This window comes from Octopus sinensis, linkage group LG20 (assembly GCF_006345805.1).
Source record: "Octopus sinensis linkage group LG20, ASM634580v1, whole genome shotgun sequence".
NCBI classification, from domain to species: Eukaryota; Metazoa; Mollusca; class Cephalopoda; order Octopoda; family Octopodidae; genus Octopus; species Octopus sinensis.
In genome coordinates this window covers 10,755,894-10,772,732 of record NC_043016.1, presented here as the reverse complement: position 1 = coordinate 10,772,732, position 16,839 = coordinate 10,755,894, and the positions used below count along the sequence as shown (strand labels likewise).

General features: G+C 40.8%; 1 protein-coding gene across 1 annotated transcript in view; it reads left to right on the top strand.

Annotated features, from left to right (window-relative positions):
- The window catches only part of LOC115222571 (centrosomal protein of 104 kDa-like), a 185,608-nt gene that overhangs the window by 139,165 nt on the left and 29,604 nt on the right, over positions 1-16,839 (top strand). The window contains exons 19-21 of the mRNA XM_029792847.2: positions 1,376-1,468; positions 4,135-4,179; positions 6,464-6,636. Of these exons, the coding sequence (XP_029648707.2) occupies positions 1,376-1,468; positions 4,135-4,179; positions 6,464-6,636 (311 nt within the window). The remainder of the gene's footprint in view (positions 1-1,375; positions 1,469-4,134; positions 4,180-6,463; positions 6,637-16,839) is intronic.

The window sequence follows — 16,839 nt, the reverse complement described above, 5'->3', positions numbered from 1 at the left end:
CATGCACTTGCTCATGCTCGCAAACACGTATATACATACTTACATGCACTCACATGTACAGGCACACATGCACACACACACAAACACGTGCATGCAAACCCACACACACACACACACACACAAACACACACACCCACACATTGTCAGGATCTCAGGTTGGCATCGAGATTATTCTGAGGTACCCCTGTCACTCATCCCTGCTACGTTTAAAGTTTCAATCAAAATTTACTCACAGACAAACATGTTCCAACCATGACTATCTCAGCTTTTCCTGGTCATAAGCACAGCAAAGGTTGTGTAGTTAAGAAATTCACTTTTAAATCACATGGCCTTGGGTTCAATCTTGCTGTTTAACACCTTGGACAAATGACTTTTGCTATTTAGCCCTTGGATGACCAAAACATTTACAGTGGATTTAGAAGCTGCAAAATGTCCATCATAAAATGATGGCTGTGTGGTAAGAAGTTTTCTTCCCAACCACAATGTTCTGGGTTCAGTCCCACAACATGGTAATTCAGTCAAGCATTTGCTGCTATGCCCCAGGCTGACCAAAGCTTTGTGAGTGGATTTGTTAGATGGAAATTGAAAGAAGCCCAATGTACCAGTGTCCTGTGAAAAGCACCAAGTACACCCTGTAAAGTGCTCAGCGTTAGGAAGGGCAGCCAGCCATGGAAACCTAGAATTAGTGAAAGGAAGAGCAAGCAGCAGTGAAACAATGCCTCTGTAATCTATTGCAATGTTATTATCAGTGCGGTCGGCCCGAGGCTATAGTAGAAGACACTTACCCAAGGTACCACGCAGTAGGACTGAACCCGGAACCATGTGGTTGGTAAGTAGCTTGTTTACCAACCACATGGTTCCGGGTTCAGTCCCACTGTGTGGCACCTTGGGTAAGTGTCTTCTACTATAGCCTCGGGCCGACCAAAGCCTGTGAGTGGAATTGGAATTGGTAGACGGAAACTGAAAGAAGCCCATCGTATATATGTATGTATGTATGTATGTGTGTATGTGTGTGTATTATTTGTGTCTGTGTTTCTCCCCCCAACATCGCTTGACAACTGATGCTGGTGTGTTTACGTCCCCGTAACTTAGCGGTTCGGCAAAAGAGTCCGATAGAATAAGTACTAGGCTTACAAAGAATAAGTCCTGGGGTCGATTTGTTTGACAAAATCACATGCTACCATCTCTTTGAAAAAAGGTGTTGTGGTTGGGGGTGGGAGAAAGATGTGGTGGTCATGGCTGAGATGCATTTTTTTCCTAGATTTATCTGCTTGATCAGCATTTAGCTGAATCTTAAAAACAACAACAAAGTCGAATTCTTGATTCTTAATTTTTGTATCAATCATAACATAATTCTGTCATCTATCATGCACAGCCACAGAAGTTAGAAGAACCGGTGAAGAAATCTTCAGAAGTAGATGCTTTGCAGAATAATCACAAGAATATGAAAGCCATTCTCAGTAAAGTGGTACGTATCCTTCACAAGCTGTCTTGTATTTTAAATGACAGTTTGATATTAGGTTTTATCCTGTAACATTTAAACCATCCAGATTCAGCCTTCACACTTACTCTACCTTGTCATTCTAAAACCATAATCATAAGTGCAGGAGTGGCTGTGTGGTAAGTAGCTTGCTTACCAGCCACATGGTTCCAGGTTCAGTCCCACTATGTGGCACCTTGAGCAAGTGTCTTCTACTATAGCCTCGGGCCAACCAAAGCCTTGTGAGTGGATTTGGTAGATGGAAACTGAAAGAAGCCCATCGTATACATGTATATATATATATATATATATGTGTGTGTGTGTGTATGTTTGTATATCTGTGTTTGCCCTCCAGCATTGCTTGACAACCAATGGTGGTGTGTTTACGTCCCCGTAACTTAGTGGTTCGGCAAAAAGAGACTGATATAATAAGTACTAGGCTTACAAAAAATAAGTCCTGGGGTCGATTTGCTCGACTAAAGGCGGTGCTCCAGCATGTCCACAGTCAAATGACTGAAACAAGTAAAAGAGTAATCTCATCATCGAAATTTTTAAGCTATGTGCCTTTGTCTTTGCATCAGTGTTTGCCCCTCACCACCACTTGACAACTGGTGTTGGTTTGCTTATGTCCCTGTAATTTGGCTTTCCAGCATAAGAGAGTCATAGAATAAAAATTAGCTAAATAAAAGTTAAGTACTGGGGTCAATTTATTTAACTAAAACTCTTAGAGGCAGTGCCCCAGTTTGGCCACAGTCCAGTTACTGAAACATAAAAGATCAAACACGATATGTCGTCACATGGTTCCTTGCAGCCCATTCATTGCTTTAGGCCTTGGATCAACTAAAGCCTTGTTATAGAAATTTAGTTCAAAGTGGAAACCCATCAGAGGTGTTGTTCATGTTGTATTGAGTGGTTGACTTAATCATGTCCTGAACAAAACATAAAAAAAGCATCCAGTGGTGAGGCTCCAGCCTGAGCATTCAGTTGTTTGTAGTGTATGCAGTTACCTGAGAGGCCTCACAACTGCTGGATTTGCACTGGCTTGGATTGGTGGTGTCAGCCAAGGGCTCCAATTATAATTCAAATGGCAGAAAATGGCCCTGTGGTCAAAGCATACAAGATCAGAGGAGGGCTGGTCCTTGTACACGTGCTGTATGGACCCTACACTGTGTGGGAACATGCCTTGATGTAATGCGATCCAGTACCCTTGTCTGAGGGTTAAATAGGACCTGTGCATCAAGGGATTATTAGGAGAGCAGGGAACTAGTAGAGGAAATTGTAAGTAAACTAGCAGAAGGGAAGAGGAAATCATTGCTGTATATTTAAAAATTAAAAACCATGAATCTTCTGGCTTTGCATCGAAAGTCCAGAATCACTGAACTTTGTAGGCATGGCACATATATGTATATATATATATATATCATTGTGACATTGTGACCGACCAGGCTATCAGATGTTGCTACACATCGCTGGTCACAATGCGCTTCGCATTGTTTTAGCCTTCAACTGACGCCACCCCGCTGGCTAAGCGAGCAGGCCAACAGAAGAAAGAGTGAGAGAAAGTTGTGATGCAAGAGTACAGCAGGGATCACCATCATGCCCTGCCGGAGCCTCGTGGAGCTTTAGGTGTTTTCGCTCAATAAACACTCACAACGCCCAGTCTGGGAATCGAAACCGCGAGTCCGCTGCCCTAACCACTGGGCCATTGCGCCTCCATATATATATATATATATATATATATATATATTATATACATATATATATATACATATATATATATATATATATAGAGAGAGAGAGAGAGAAATTTTGTCTTTTACCAGGATTTTACACCATAATCTGGTTCTGAAGAAATCTTAGCAGAGTCTGGCTTTTGAGTGAGATCTTTGATCTAATGTTAACTTCCTTGGTGGTCTTGTAAAGGGTCCATTTTCCTCTGACTGAATCATGAGTCATAAAGTGTATTTACTGCCGTCAGTTATACACACAAAGTGTAATACTGTTGTCAAGGTATGACATTAGATAGATATTTTTTGTTGGTCGTTGAGTTATGCCTCAGATTGCATATAATGAATGCACAACACTTGTGAACAATTAGCAGAATTTCATTTCACTGTTGGTCACAAATTAAAAATGCATCAATAAAGTTTACACACTGGAAAAGCCAATTCTGTAGCTCTCACAAAGAGTTGATTAAAAAGGCTTTGTAATTAAGCTGCCAAGACAGGAGAAAATATACATACTATGTTCATGTTGGTGGACTAAAGCTTTATATGTAAGGCTCTGTCTAGGTTGAGTAAAGAGTAATGAAAATGACTGTTAAAAGCAGTAAAATGAGAATGTTGTTTCCTGCTTAGCTGTGGATGATCATAAAGTGAAGTTTGTGCTCAAAACATGCCTATTTATAAGCTTTGTAAAGGAACAGTCTAGCAATTCTAAAAAGAATCATCATGTGATATCTCAATGCCGATTCATCTATAACTTGGTTGATCATGTGTAAAAAGTGTTGCTAAGCTGTGATTTTAATTTAGCAATTTTAGGATTCAGTTTTGTATCTTGCTACACACAAAAAAAAATAATAATAATAAATAAATAAATAAGATGAGAGATGTGATTTACTATAAACAACTTTCTTTTTCCTGTTTTTCAATCAGGAGGAAGAAAATTATTCTAGAAAAGGAACAGATGACAAAAAAACTGTAAGTCAATCAGTGTTTTTTATTTTTTTGTAAATTTGTTTATTTATTGATTAATTTATTAAGAAGGTCAAACTACAACCAAATGGTTCGGGATTTGATCTTAGGTAAGTGACTTTTACTGTAGTCTAAGATTTACCATCATCACCATTTAATATCCATTTTTTTATGCTGGCATGGGTTAGACTATTTTACTAGAAGCTGATGAGCCAAAGGACTTCGTCAAATTACAGTGTTTGCTTTGGCATAGTTTCTATGCCTTTCCTGATGCCCACCACTTTACAGAGTGTACTGAGTGATTTTTACGTGGCACCAGCCAAATCTAGAAAGTTTGCTTGCAGGAAAATTTGCCTCAGGATTTTGTCAAATGAGGAGGAGGAGGTGGAGAAGGGAGGAGGAAGTGGAGAAGGGAGGAGGAGGTGAAGAAGAGAGGAGGAAGTGGAGAAGGGAGGAGGAAGTGAAGAAGAGAGGAGAAGGTGGAGAAGGGCGGCGAGGGAGAAAGGAGTTGTGGGGATAGGGTAAGAAAGGTAGAAGATTTTTTTTTAAAGACAAAAAATTTTGTTGAATGAATAAAGAAATTTTAAATGAGTTAAGAAGTTGCTTTACTCCTTCTTACTGGTTGAAACAATTATATACCAAGGGGAACAATTAATCATTTTTGTCTTGCTGAAAAATTTCCTATGGCCAAAAATCCTGAGGTGAATTTTCCTGCTGCAAAAATGTTTGTGGTGAACTTGCCTAGAACTGGCACCAGCACCAGTGAGGTCATCATGTAACTTGCAAAACAAGACTTCTCAGCTGTGGGGATGTTGCATTGAGTGGTTGGGGTGGGGGTGTAATTTTTATACCAGGTGATAAGAGGTTAAAGTATGATAAAAGGGCAGGAAACAGGTGTCTTGATGGAGAGGAGATACATAATTAACCCAGTTGGAAAAGAGAAAAGATGATGGTGGTGGTGGTGGTGGCAAAGATGTGCCATGGAATACCCTTAAGTTACAGGAAGGTGAAATACTGCCAACCACTTTTACTGTGTGTACAAGGTGCCACTGGTACTACTGAAGCCAGAGGGCTGTCTAAGTGGTAGGAATCTTATGACAATACAAAGAGGGCAATGACATCGTTGGATAGCCTATAGGAGCTGGTGGGGGCGGGTAGAAGTGAGTATAATGCACTCTGGCTTCAGTAATACCAGTGGCACCTTGTACACACATTAAAAGTGGTTGGCATTATGAAGGGCATGCAGCCATAGAAACCATATCAAAGCAGACATAGATCCAGTCAGACTATCCGACCCATATCAGTATGGAGTGTGGATGTTAGATGATGACAATGATGATGTGCTTGGCATTTGGAAGGGCGTCCAGCTGTAAAAACCATGCCAGATCTGACCTCCACTGAGCTGGTGCCACATAAAAAGCACTGAGTCCACTCTGTGGGGTGGTTGGTGTTAGGAAAGGCACCCAGCCATAAAAGCCATGCTGAAACAGACACAGAAGTCTGGTGCAGGCTTCTGCCTGGCCAGCTCCTGTCAAACTGTCCAACCCATGCCAGCATGGAAAATGGACATTAAATGATGATGATGATAATGATACACAAACACACACACCTGCAGGCGTGTATGTATGTGTGTATTTAAAAAGGGTACCCCCCTCCCCCAGTCATGAATGACCAAAGAATAGCACCTAGAAAGTTATCCTCTGTGACACAAGTCTGGGCAAGGTTGTCTATGGAAGACCAGCAGTCACCCATGCATACCAGCCTCCCCTCTCCATGCCACCAGTGTTATCCAAGGGAAAAGGCAAAGGGGCCGATACAGCTTGGCACCAGTGACATTGCAACCCATTTCTACAGCTGAGTAGTAAACTGGAGCAACGTGTGAAATAAAGTGTCTTGCTCAAGAACACAACACACAACCCAGTCTGAGAATCAACTCATCACCTCACGATTCTGAGCCCAACATAAATTATATGTATGTATGTGTAGGAGTGTATATGTGCATTTGTGTGTGTGTATGTGTGTGTGTGTGTGTGCATGTGTGTGTGTGTGTGTATGTGCATGTTTGTCTCCTTGAATTGATACCATCCGAGTACCAGGAAAGGCATTTTGACTATACAGTTCTGCCTCAAAGAGTCTCGTCCATTCCTTGCCAGTATGGAAAAAGTGGGTGTACTTGTGATGAGAGCCGAAGAATTCAGCTCAAACTGTTTAGAATTCTGTTTTTTTCGTTTTTGAAAACCTTTATTCACCATATTTTTCTTTTCTTTTCTTTTCATTTTTTTCATTTTAGACAACAATATCAAAACCTGTGGGTGACATAAATATTCACATTAATTTTGTGCCAAAAGAGAACAACCAAACTTCAAAAAAACGTCCAGAATCTAAGAACATCAAAAAGAAATTTAAACAAATTCCAACACCAATTGAAGAAACAATTCCAGAGGATGATTCCAATATAGATTAGTATGTAATTTTGTAATTTTTGTTTTATTATTTATTTCTCTACACTAATCCTTTAGCATTTAGATTACTCAGATTTAATACTTATTTATCCGCATTGATTTGTATAAATCATGCATTATCTTTAGCTTTGTGATTTCAGTGGCATGTTAGGGCAGGTGTGATAGGTTGGATCCAACCAGTTTGATCATAAAACAAGTAGAATATTTGAGCCAGGTATGGATGGTTTAAATGTTAACAGGTTAAAATGCACATCAGATGCGTACAGTCTTGAAGTAAATCCCGGAGCTATTATTTCTGTATTAATTCTTTAGCATTCAGATTACTCTGTCAAATGTAATGCTTATTTATTCACATCATTATGGAATTAATCAGGCACAGGAGTGGTTGTGTGGTAAGTAGCGGCCGAAATATTGATTCCTTTGTCGGATTTTGAACACTCTTCTACGATCTATCATTTATTTAAAAAAAAAAAAAAGAACTTTCTTGAACTGTTAATTATTTTATTTCTTCTGTTCTGTTCTGTTTTTCCTTCTCCCCTTTGTGTTTTATTTTGTATTTTGAACTTTTTTTAACTAGTTTTTCAATGACAAAGGAATTGCTCGTGTGGGAGTTGACACCTCCCAAGAAATGGGTAAAAGAGCTGGAAAGAAAGACCGTGGTGTTGAGAACGTATTCAAAGTCGCTCGACACCATAGCCGTCTTCCCGAAGGCCACAATTTTGGATGAGCTGGTGGACTACATGCCAGCCATCAAATTTATCTCACAGGGAGTCAAATATGCAACGGTCTGGTTGCTATTTGACTCCCCACAAGAAGCTTGCGACTTTGCAAGCCAGCCCCTTGACGGCAAAGAATATTATTCTTGCCAAATTACATGGGAAAAACATTAAAAGCTAAAAAGCTTGGATCTGTGGCCTACCACCCCCGGAGTTGAGCCCGAGTGGATAGAGGACTCTATCCGCTGGGGTCTGGGTGGTAGCAATTCCAAGTTGCTGAGTGTTAAAATGTTGCCTGCGGCTGATTGGGAGGGGTCGAAAGCTGTTTTGACACTATGGACCCAATCAGCCGAAATTCTGGTCTTTCCAGATTTCTTGAGGATGGCCGGGTCGAGGTATCTGGTGATGCTCAAGGGACATCCTCCCCCCAAGTGTCACCTGTGCCTGGAGACCGGCTACATTAAGAAGAACTGCCCCAGGGACCAAAGTAGGATCCTGGAGCAGTTAATGGTGGAATCTCTCCCTGCTCCCCCAATGGAGGGAGAGAAGCAAAAGAATGACAAGGAGGTTGTTACATCCCCAAAACGTAAAAGAAAGGTGGACAACAATGGTGACCCACCGAAAGACCCGGGAGCTGCGGGAGAAAAAGAGGACCCATTGTGTGCACCACAGGAACCTCACCCTCCCGCGGCCCAGGGAAAAAAAGTAAAAAAAAGAGAAATGGAACGCCGCCGGCGGATTGTAACACGCGGACGGCGTCTCCCAAGCCTCCTCAGGCGGTTGTGCCGCCGGAGGATAAATATGTGGTCTTCTTCCACTAAGGAGGAACCATTGAAAATGAGATAAGAAAAATGAAAAGGAGAGGCTAATGGGAGGGACTTCGGTCCTGCACGGAGGACCCTGAGTGGCCTTCGCAGGTGGCTGCGGAGGTCCTATGGGATAGCCATCTGTGAATTCCTTCCCGGAGGACTCCTATAGATTTGTACCTGTGTGGTCTTGCCTGGAACCGGCTGAGTGCTTCAATAAAGCAAGAGAGCTGGTCGGCCGGGTGACCTGAACTTTTTGTATATTTTGAAGGAACATTGTATTATATTGAAACCTGAACTTTCTGTATATTTTAAAAGAACATTGTAAGAGGTTTATTGCCTCATTATGATTTGTTGAAAAAAGAACATTGTTTTGGAGAAGCGGAAGTCGGCGGGCGCTTTCATCTTCTCCCATCATCATCTTCGTTCCATCACCATCATTCATACCATTAATGTCTATGTCCAGCCCGCAAAGCTACATCTGTGTAATGCCCCTGTGGCAAATTAGATAAAATTTTTAAAAAAATAAAGTAGCTTGCTTACCAACCACATGGTTCCGGGTTCAGTCCCACTGCGTGACACCTAGGGCAAGTGTCTTCAATTTTAGCATCAGGCCGACCAAAGACTTGTAAGTGGATTTGGTAGATGGAAACTGAAAGAAGCCCATTGTATATATATGTATATATATGTATATGTTTGTGTGTCTGTGTTTGTCCCCCCAACATCCCTTGACAACCGATGGTGGTGTGTTTAGCAGTTTGGCAAGAGAGACTGATAGAATAAGTACTAGGCTTACAAAAGTCCTGGGGTTGATTTGCTTGAGTAAAGGCGGTGCTCCAGCATGGCTGCAGACAAACGACTGAAACAAATAAAAGAATAAAAGAAAGAAAGTAAGAATTATCTTGTAGCTGAGAGATTTTAATGATGTGATTATTTAATTCTCAAATGACATTGTAGAGTAGGTGTGAGAGGCTGGATATGGCTGGTTTGAGCACAAAACAGGTAGAATATTTGGGTTGGATGTGGCTGGATTAAATGCTAAAAGGTCTACCCTTTAACACTGAGATTACTCTGTCAAATGTAATGCTTATTTATTCACATTGTTTTCATAGCTTTGGGATTTTACAAGATGGTATTAAAACGAACCTGGGCTAATTCTATAGCATGCCAACAGATGGCAGCACACTGTTGCGTGCACAGTGAGAGCTAGCAGTAACCTTCATGAGACAGTATGCCTAGTGATATCGCTATGTTTACTTCACAAGTTGTGTTTTTGTGATCATGTGTATACTGTAGTCTGTGATTTTTTTTGTCCTGGACTGGAACAAAAAGAAAAAAAACCAACGTGAAATTTTGTGTTAAATTTGGGAAGTCTGCTACCATGACATTGAGCATGTTTCAGTAAGCTTATGGTGATGAGGCAATAGGTCGTATGCAATGTTTCAAGTGGCACGGAAGACTTCAAAAGCGAAAGAACGTCCCTGGAAGATGATGAGCAATCTGGAAGTCTTGTCACAAGCATCACTCCCAGAAATGTGGTTTTGTGCATTAAGAATTCATCCTCCAGGATTAGTCACTTGAGAGTTCTACTGCAATGTTTACGGAGTGTTTGAGGGAGGACATTTGGTGAAAGTGACTGGATCTGTGGATCACAAAGAATTGGATTCTTCACAATGACAATACACCCTGTCACCGAGCTCTCCCCACTTGTGAGTTTCTCACCAAAAACAACATGGTATCACTTCTACAGCTCCCCTGTTCACCAGATTTACCACCTGCAGAGTTTCACTTTTACCCCAAGATGAAAATGCATCCCAAAGGTCACCATTGTCAAGATCCAGATAGTTCTTGACTTACTTATGGAAAACGACTTCTAGGACAGATTCCAAGTGTCAGGAACATGGGAACTGGTATATTGCTGTGCTAGGTAACTATTTCAAAGAAAATGATGTTAAAACTTAGGTAAATAAGTTATTTTTTATTAAACATAACTAGTCTGGAGACCTTTTGATACCACCTCGTAATGATATGATTATTTAGTTTTAGAATGACATTCTAGGGCATGTGTGAGAGACCAGATCTGGTTAATTTGAACATAAAACAGATGGAATATTTTGATTGGATATACTCTTTACTTGTTTCAGTCATTTGACTGTGGCAATGCTGGAGCACTGCCTTTAGTCTAGCAAATCGGCCCCAGGACTTATTCTTTGTAAGCCTAGTACTTATTCTATCGGTCGCTTTTGCCGAACTGCTAAGTTACGGGGACATAAACACACCAGCATCGGTTGTCAAGCAATGTTGGGGTGGGAGGGACAAACATAGACACACAAACATATACACACACAAACATATATATATATATATATATATATATATATATATACGATAGGCTTCTTTCAGTTTCCGTCTACCAAATCCACTCACAAGGCTTTGGTCAGCCCACGGCTATAGTAGAAGACACTTGCCCAAGGTGCCCTGCAGTGGGACTGAACCCGGAACCATGTGGTTGGTAAGCAAGCTACTTACCACACAGCCACTCCTACGCCAACGCTAGTCAATGCTAAAAGATTGAAAAAAAAAAACCAACCAGCATGAGCAAAATATTTCAATAAATTTATACACTTGCATGTTATGTTATTTGTTATGTGTTTTGCTTCTATCATGTCTGTGATTGGTATCTTTAGCAATGCTATTGTATTTTGCCAATATGTCTTTTAGTCTAGAATTAATATTTTTACTTTGAAACAGATTATTTGTGACATTATTACATCTCCACTTAAAATTCTACTGAGGTCGACTTTGCCTTTCATCCCTTTGGGTGTTGATAAATTAAGTATCAGTTGAGTACTGGGGGGGGGGGGGTCGATGTAATCAACCGTCCCCCTCCTCTCAAAATCCAGGCCTTGTGCATATAAAAGAAAGGGTTATTACATCTTCATCTCTTATCTGTTTACGTTCTACTTGTTTTGGTCATTGAACTGTGACCATGCTGGAGTACTGCCTCGAAGGGTTTTTAGTTGAACATATCGAACCCAGTAATTTTTTATTTTTTATTTTAAAGCCTGGTTCTTGTTCTATCGGTGTCTTTTGCTGAACTGTTAGGTTACAGGATGTAAACAAATCAACACTGGTTGTCAAGCTGTGGTACAGAATAAACACAACACAAACACACACATATATAATTATAGTTGTATTACCCAGTAATGCCCAGAAAAGCAGGGGGTTATTTCCAGTTCCTATTCCCATTACACTGTTTTATGTCCTATCCCGTTACCTGTTCAGTTCCCGTTTTAGTTCCGCTCCCATTCCTGTCCCCAATCCTGTGTCAAAATATAGATTTTAGAATCAGGTGTAATTAAGCCATTAAATATTTTATTAACTTTTATGGTAATTGTTTATTGCTAAAAATAAGTATTACAAATACGATTAGTGGGTGAATAATGAATGTCCCTATATTATTTTAACAAACGAATATGTATCTGAGTAAAATAAATGAGTAAACTGGTAATCCTGGGAAAGTGGGGTGTTATCCCCAGTGCCCGGTTACTATTGCACTGGTCCATGTCCTAATCCGTTTCTGTTCAGTTCCCGTCTTTAAGCACAGCCCATCATTTATGGTAATAGTTTATTGCTAAGAATAGATATTACAAACTATTAATTCGATTAGCGGGCGACTAAGGAATGTTACTATATTATTTTAACAAACGAATATGCCTCTGAGTAAAATAAATTAGATAAACTGATAGATTTACAAATGCATTGAGAAATAGTCCACGTTTTGTAGCTGGCGTTGTTGCGTGTCGCAGCTTATCATAGCTGATTTGTAAACAGTTGCTACAGCCCCCATCTCTAGGGGGCCCATTATAGATTTTTATTGAAATCCAATTTACCTATAATTCAACTGGATTTTTGTAACAAATAAATAACAAGATTGGATTGAATGTGGAAAATTATTTCAATATATTGGATTTGAAAATTTAGACATAATTTTAAAGTTTCGCAATATGTGACAGCAACAGGGAAGACCCTACAAGAGTAGAGTGACAGACAGTTATAGGATATGACACACACATGGGAATAAATTCCTCATCCACTTTATTCTCCCGACCTTGCTCCTTCAGACTACCATTTGTTTCATAGTATACAGACTCATTTGGGGGACATAACTTTCAGAAGCCAAGAGGAGGTCGAAACTGACATTTCAGAGTTCTTCGCTTTGAAACCAAAAGAGTTTTACATTGATGGGATTAAAAAGCTTGTAAATAGATGGAAAGAAGTCATAGATAATCAGGGAAAGTACATTGGTGATTAAATTTCAATCAAATATAACATTTAATCACTTGTTTTCTTTATTCAAAATTCTGGCAGAACTTATGGGATGACCTAATAGATGTTTGTGTCACATGTATGCAAAGTTTCGTGAATATTGGCTCAGTGCTTTAGGCACTAAGTTGGTAACAGACAGATGGACAGACAGACTGAAATTGCCATTTTATATATCATCATCATCATCATCATCATCATCATTTAACTTTTGTTTTCTGTGCAGGCATGATGGGTTCTTTCAGTTTCCTTACACTAAATCCACTTTACTTGGGGCTATAGTGGAAAACACTTTACCAGGGTGTTGTACCATTGAGACTGAACCTGAAACCACGTGCTTGGGAAGCAAACTACTTACCCACAGAAGCAGGCCTGTGCATCATTTTATGATTTATTCTGTGATAAGGCACAACACTTTTTGTGGTTAAGGGCAACCCCTTACTTATCTTCACCCAATTTGTCTTTTCAGAGTGCGATAAGTAAATTTTTCAAAAACATATAATTTCAAAAACAGTTACAGACGAGTTTATTCATCAATTCTCAGCATTTCTTGGTTTTTATCTGGTTGCAGGGAAAGGTGGTGATTGAGATACTACTGTAGAGTGACCCCCTTTGGTCATGAATGGCCATGGGATTGCACCTAGAAAGTTACCCTCCCAGGTACAAGTCCTGGCAAGGTTGCTTTGTGGAAGACCAGCAGTCGCCCATGCATACCAGCCTCCCCTCTCCACACCACTGATGTTATCCAAGGGAAAGGCAAAGGGGCTGATACCGCTTGGCATCTGTGACATCGCAACTCATTTCTACAGCTGAGTGAACTGGAGCAACGTGAAATAAAGTGTCTTGCTCAAGAACACAATATACAGCCTGGTCTGGCAATCGAACTCACTACCTCATAATTGTGAGCCTGATACTCTAACCACTGAGCCATGAGCCTTCAGATACTACTGTATAACTCTATAATATTTATGAATTCAAGACATTTGGCATTAAATTTCATCCAGATCATTATTTTTTTTTTTTTTTGTTTATTGATGAGAAAAAGAGGTATCACTTTACAGGTTTCGAAGACAGGTAAGTGGGGAGGGAGGGAGGAATGAAAGTACTCTCAAGCCAGAGACCTAGCTTGAATGCTTCCAACTGACTCGAATTTACTAAACACACCCAAAGGAGTGGTAGTAAAGTGAGAAATGGATAGAGTCTAGTGCCCTTGTAGGCCACATTAGGATTTGAACCCACAATGCAAAGGGCCCGAGCAAATATCACTCAGCACTCATGAATTATTCCACTACTCCATTACCTTTAATTCGTATTTTATTTATTGACCCAGAAGGACGAAAAAGCAAAGCTGACTTGGGTGAGATTTGAAACAGGGAAAAAAAATACTATAAGTTATTTCTCCTGAAGGATTCTGAAACTTTACAATCCTTCTTTTCCAAACTGGTCTGCATCTTGGAATCATTCTAACTCAAAGTCTGATGTTACTAATGAGCAAAAGGTGTAGGAGTGGCTGTGTGGTAAGTAGTTTGCTTATGAACCGCATGGTTCTGGGTTCAGTCCCACTGCGTGGCACCTTTGCCAAGTGTCTTCTACTATAGCCTTGGGCTGACCAAAGCCTTGTGAGTGGATTTGGTAGACGGAAACTGAAAGAAGCCTGTCGTGTATATATATATATATATATAATATATATATATATATATATATATCATCATCATCGTTTAACGTCCGTTTTCCATGCTAGCATGGTTGGACGGTTCAACTGGGGTCTGGGAAGCCAGAAGGCTGTGCCAGGCCCAGTCTGATCTGGCAGAGTTTCTACAGCTGGATGCCCTTCTTAACGCCAACCACTCCAAGAGCGTAGTGGGTGCTTTTTATGTGCCACCTGCACAGGTGCCAGACGAGGCTGGCAAACGGCCACGATCAGATGGTGCTTTTTACATGCCACCGGCACGGGGGCCGGACGAGGCTGGCAACGGCCACAATCGGATGGTGCTTTTTACATGCCACCGGCACGGAGGCCAGTCGGGGTGGCGCTGGCAACGGCCACGTTCGGACGGTTCTCTTATGTGCCACTGGCACTGGTATCTCAGCTACAATTTCCATTGATGTTGAAAGATTTCGATTTCGATTTTGATTTTCACTTGCCTCAACAGGTCTTCACACGTAGGGTTTGTGTCACAAGAAGGAACGGTATGCATAAGTGGGCTGGCTACATCCCAGGTAGAGGCCACGGGTTTTATATATATATATATATAATGTACGTGTTTGTGTGTCTGTGTTTATCCCCCCAATATTGCTTGACAATCGATGCTGGTGTGTTTATGTCCCCATAACTTAGCGGTTCGGCAACAAGTGACTGATAGAATAAGTACTAAGCTTGCAAAGACTAAGTCCTGGGGTCGATTTTCTCGACTAAAGGCGGTGCTCCAGCATGGCTGCAGTCACATGACTGAAACAATGAGTTGTACATTCTCTCTCTCTCTCTCTCTCTCTCTTTCTCTCTGAAACAAACACACACACTAACATACGCTATATTTATATATATGTACAGATGTATACATGAATGTATATATGTATGTCTTTGTATTTCTGTTTGTCCTCTATCAATGTTTGACAGACGGTGTTAGTTTGTTTACAACCCCATAGCTAAATGGTTTGGCAAAAAGAGACTGAGAGAATAAGTACTAGGCTTAAAAAAAAGATAAGTACAAGAGTCAATTTGTTCAACTAAAACCCTTTCAGGGCAGTGCCCCAGTATGGCCACAGTCCAACGACTGAAACATGTAAAAGATAAAAAATAAAATAATTGATATACCATTACCAAGTATTGAATTATTTTAATCTTGTTTGATCAACATTTTAAGATTATATTATTATTATGTATATTATATAAGGTGGTGAGCTGGCAGAAGCGTTAGAACATGGGGCGAAATACTTCGCGGTATTTTGCCTGTCGCTATGTTCTGAGTTCAAATTCTGCCGAGGTCGACTTTGTCTTTCATCCTTTCGGGGTCAATAAATAAAGTACCAGTTACGCACTGGAGTCGATGTAATCGACTTAATCCTTTTGTCTGTCTTTGTTTGTCCCCTCTATGTTTAGCCCCCTGTGGGCAATAAAGAAATATATATTATTATTATGTAGACTTTCTTTGTATATTCTTTGAGGAAAGTGTCAAACACACTATGATAATCAAGATGCTATTGATCTTCATATTAAAAACTATTTTGCATTTCCTTGTATTGTATTGATTTCTGTCAGTATACATGTCCATGCATTAATTTCTTAACATTTTCCTTAAACAATATTAGTTGCCTACTGTATAACATTTAGGGTGTCATGAACGATCTCTTTCAATATTTTACAGACTTTGCTGGGGGCTTTTTATGTGGCGTCAGCACAAGTGCTTTTTTACATGGACTGGTATGAGAGCTCTTCAGCAGGGAGGAGAGTATTAACAGTTCTGCTGTGTTGGGCAGGTGTTCTTGAGGGGCCAGATATTGTGGTCCTTAGTCATCTCCTTTATAAGACTCAGCGCCCTGTGGTCGGCCTTCAATACTTTGTCCCATGCCTTCCTGGGGTCTCTCTGTTCCCCTAGTTCCCTCCTCTGTAAGTGATCAGCACCTCTTTGTGCAACTGTCTTCATCCATCTGCATCACATGACCAAACCAATGCAATCTTCTTTCTTGCAAATGACATCTAATTCCTCTGCTGCTTAACTGATATCAGGAAAAGTCAGCGGGCTTGCGGCTCGGCACCTGGAGAAGCAAGCCCATGCCATTCACCAGCACCTCTGTCATGGGACGCTGGACCGATGGTCCAGTCAAGTTGCTCAGGGTCTGATTTGGTCCATATCTCCAAATGGAGAAGAACTGGAATGAAATAACCAGTAGGGCGGTCACTCTTGCCTGGCAATGGGCTGAGAGGAAGCTGTCCCTAAAAGGTTGGGTGGAGGTGGCGAACACGTACATCACTTCCATCATCAACTACCACCTGACCATTGTGCCTTGTCCCGATCCTACCATCACCAAACTAGAATGCATTCTCTTTCGCTTCTTGTGGAAAGGATGCGTCCCGATGGTCAGGTGATCCATTTGCTGTCAACACCCATTAAAAGCGGGGGCTGGGCATGCCATGGTTGATGATGTGCAGACACGTACTGATACTGCGACATCTCCGGCTCTACATAGACAGTGGTGAACAGGTGCGGTTGCCATTTGTGAGGTGCGCTTTCCCGCAGGTCATCTCCATGACCAAACTGCAGTTATGGATCAAAAAGAGGCTGAGGAAGGGCAAATGGCACATGAGTGTCGCATTGCTCTCAAGCAATTATGCCATTCTGGGTCGACCTTGAGTGA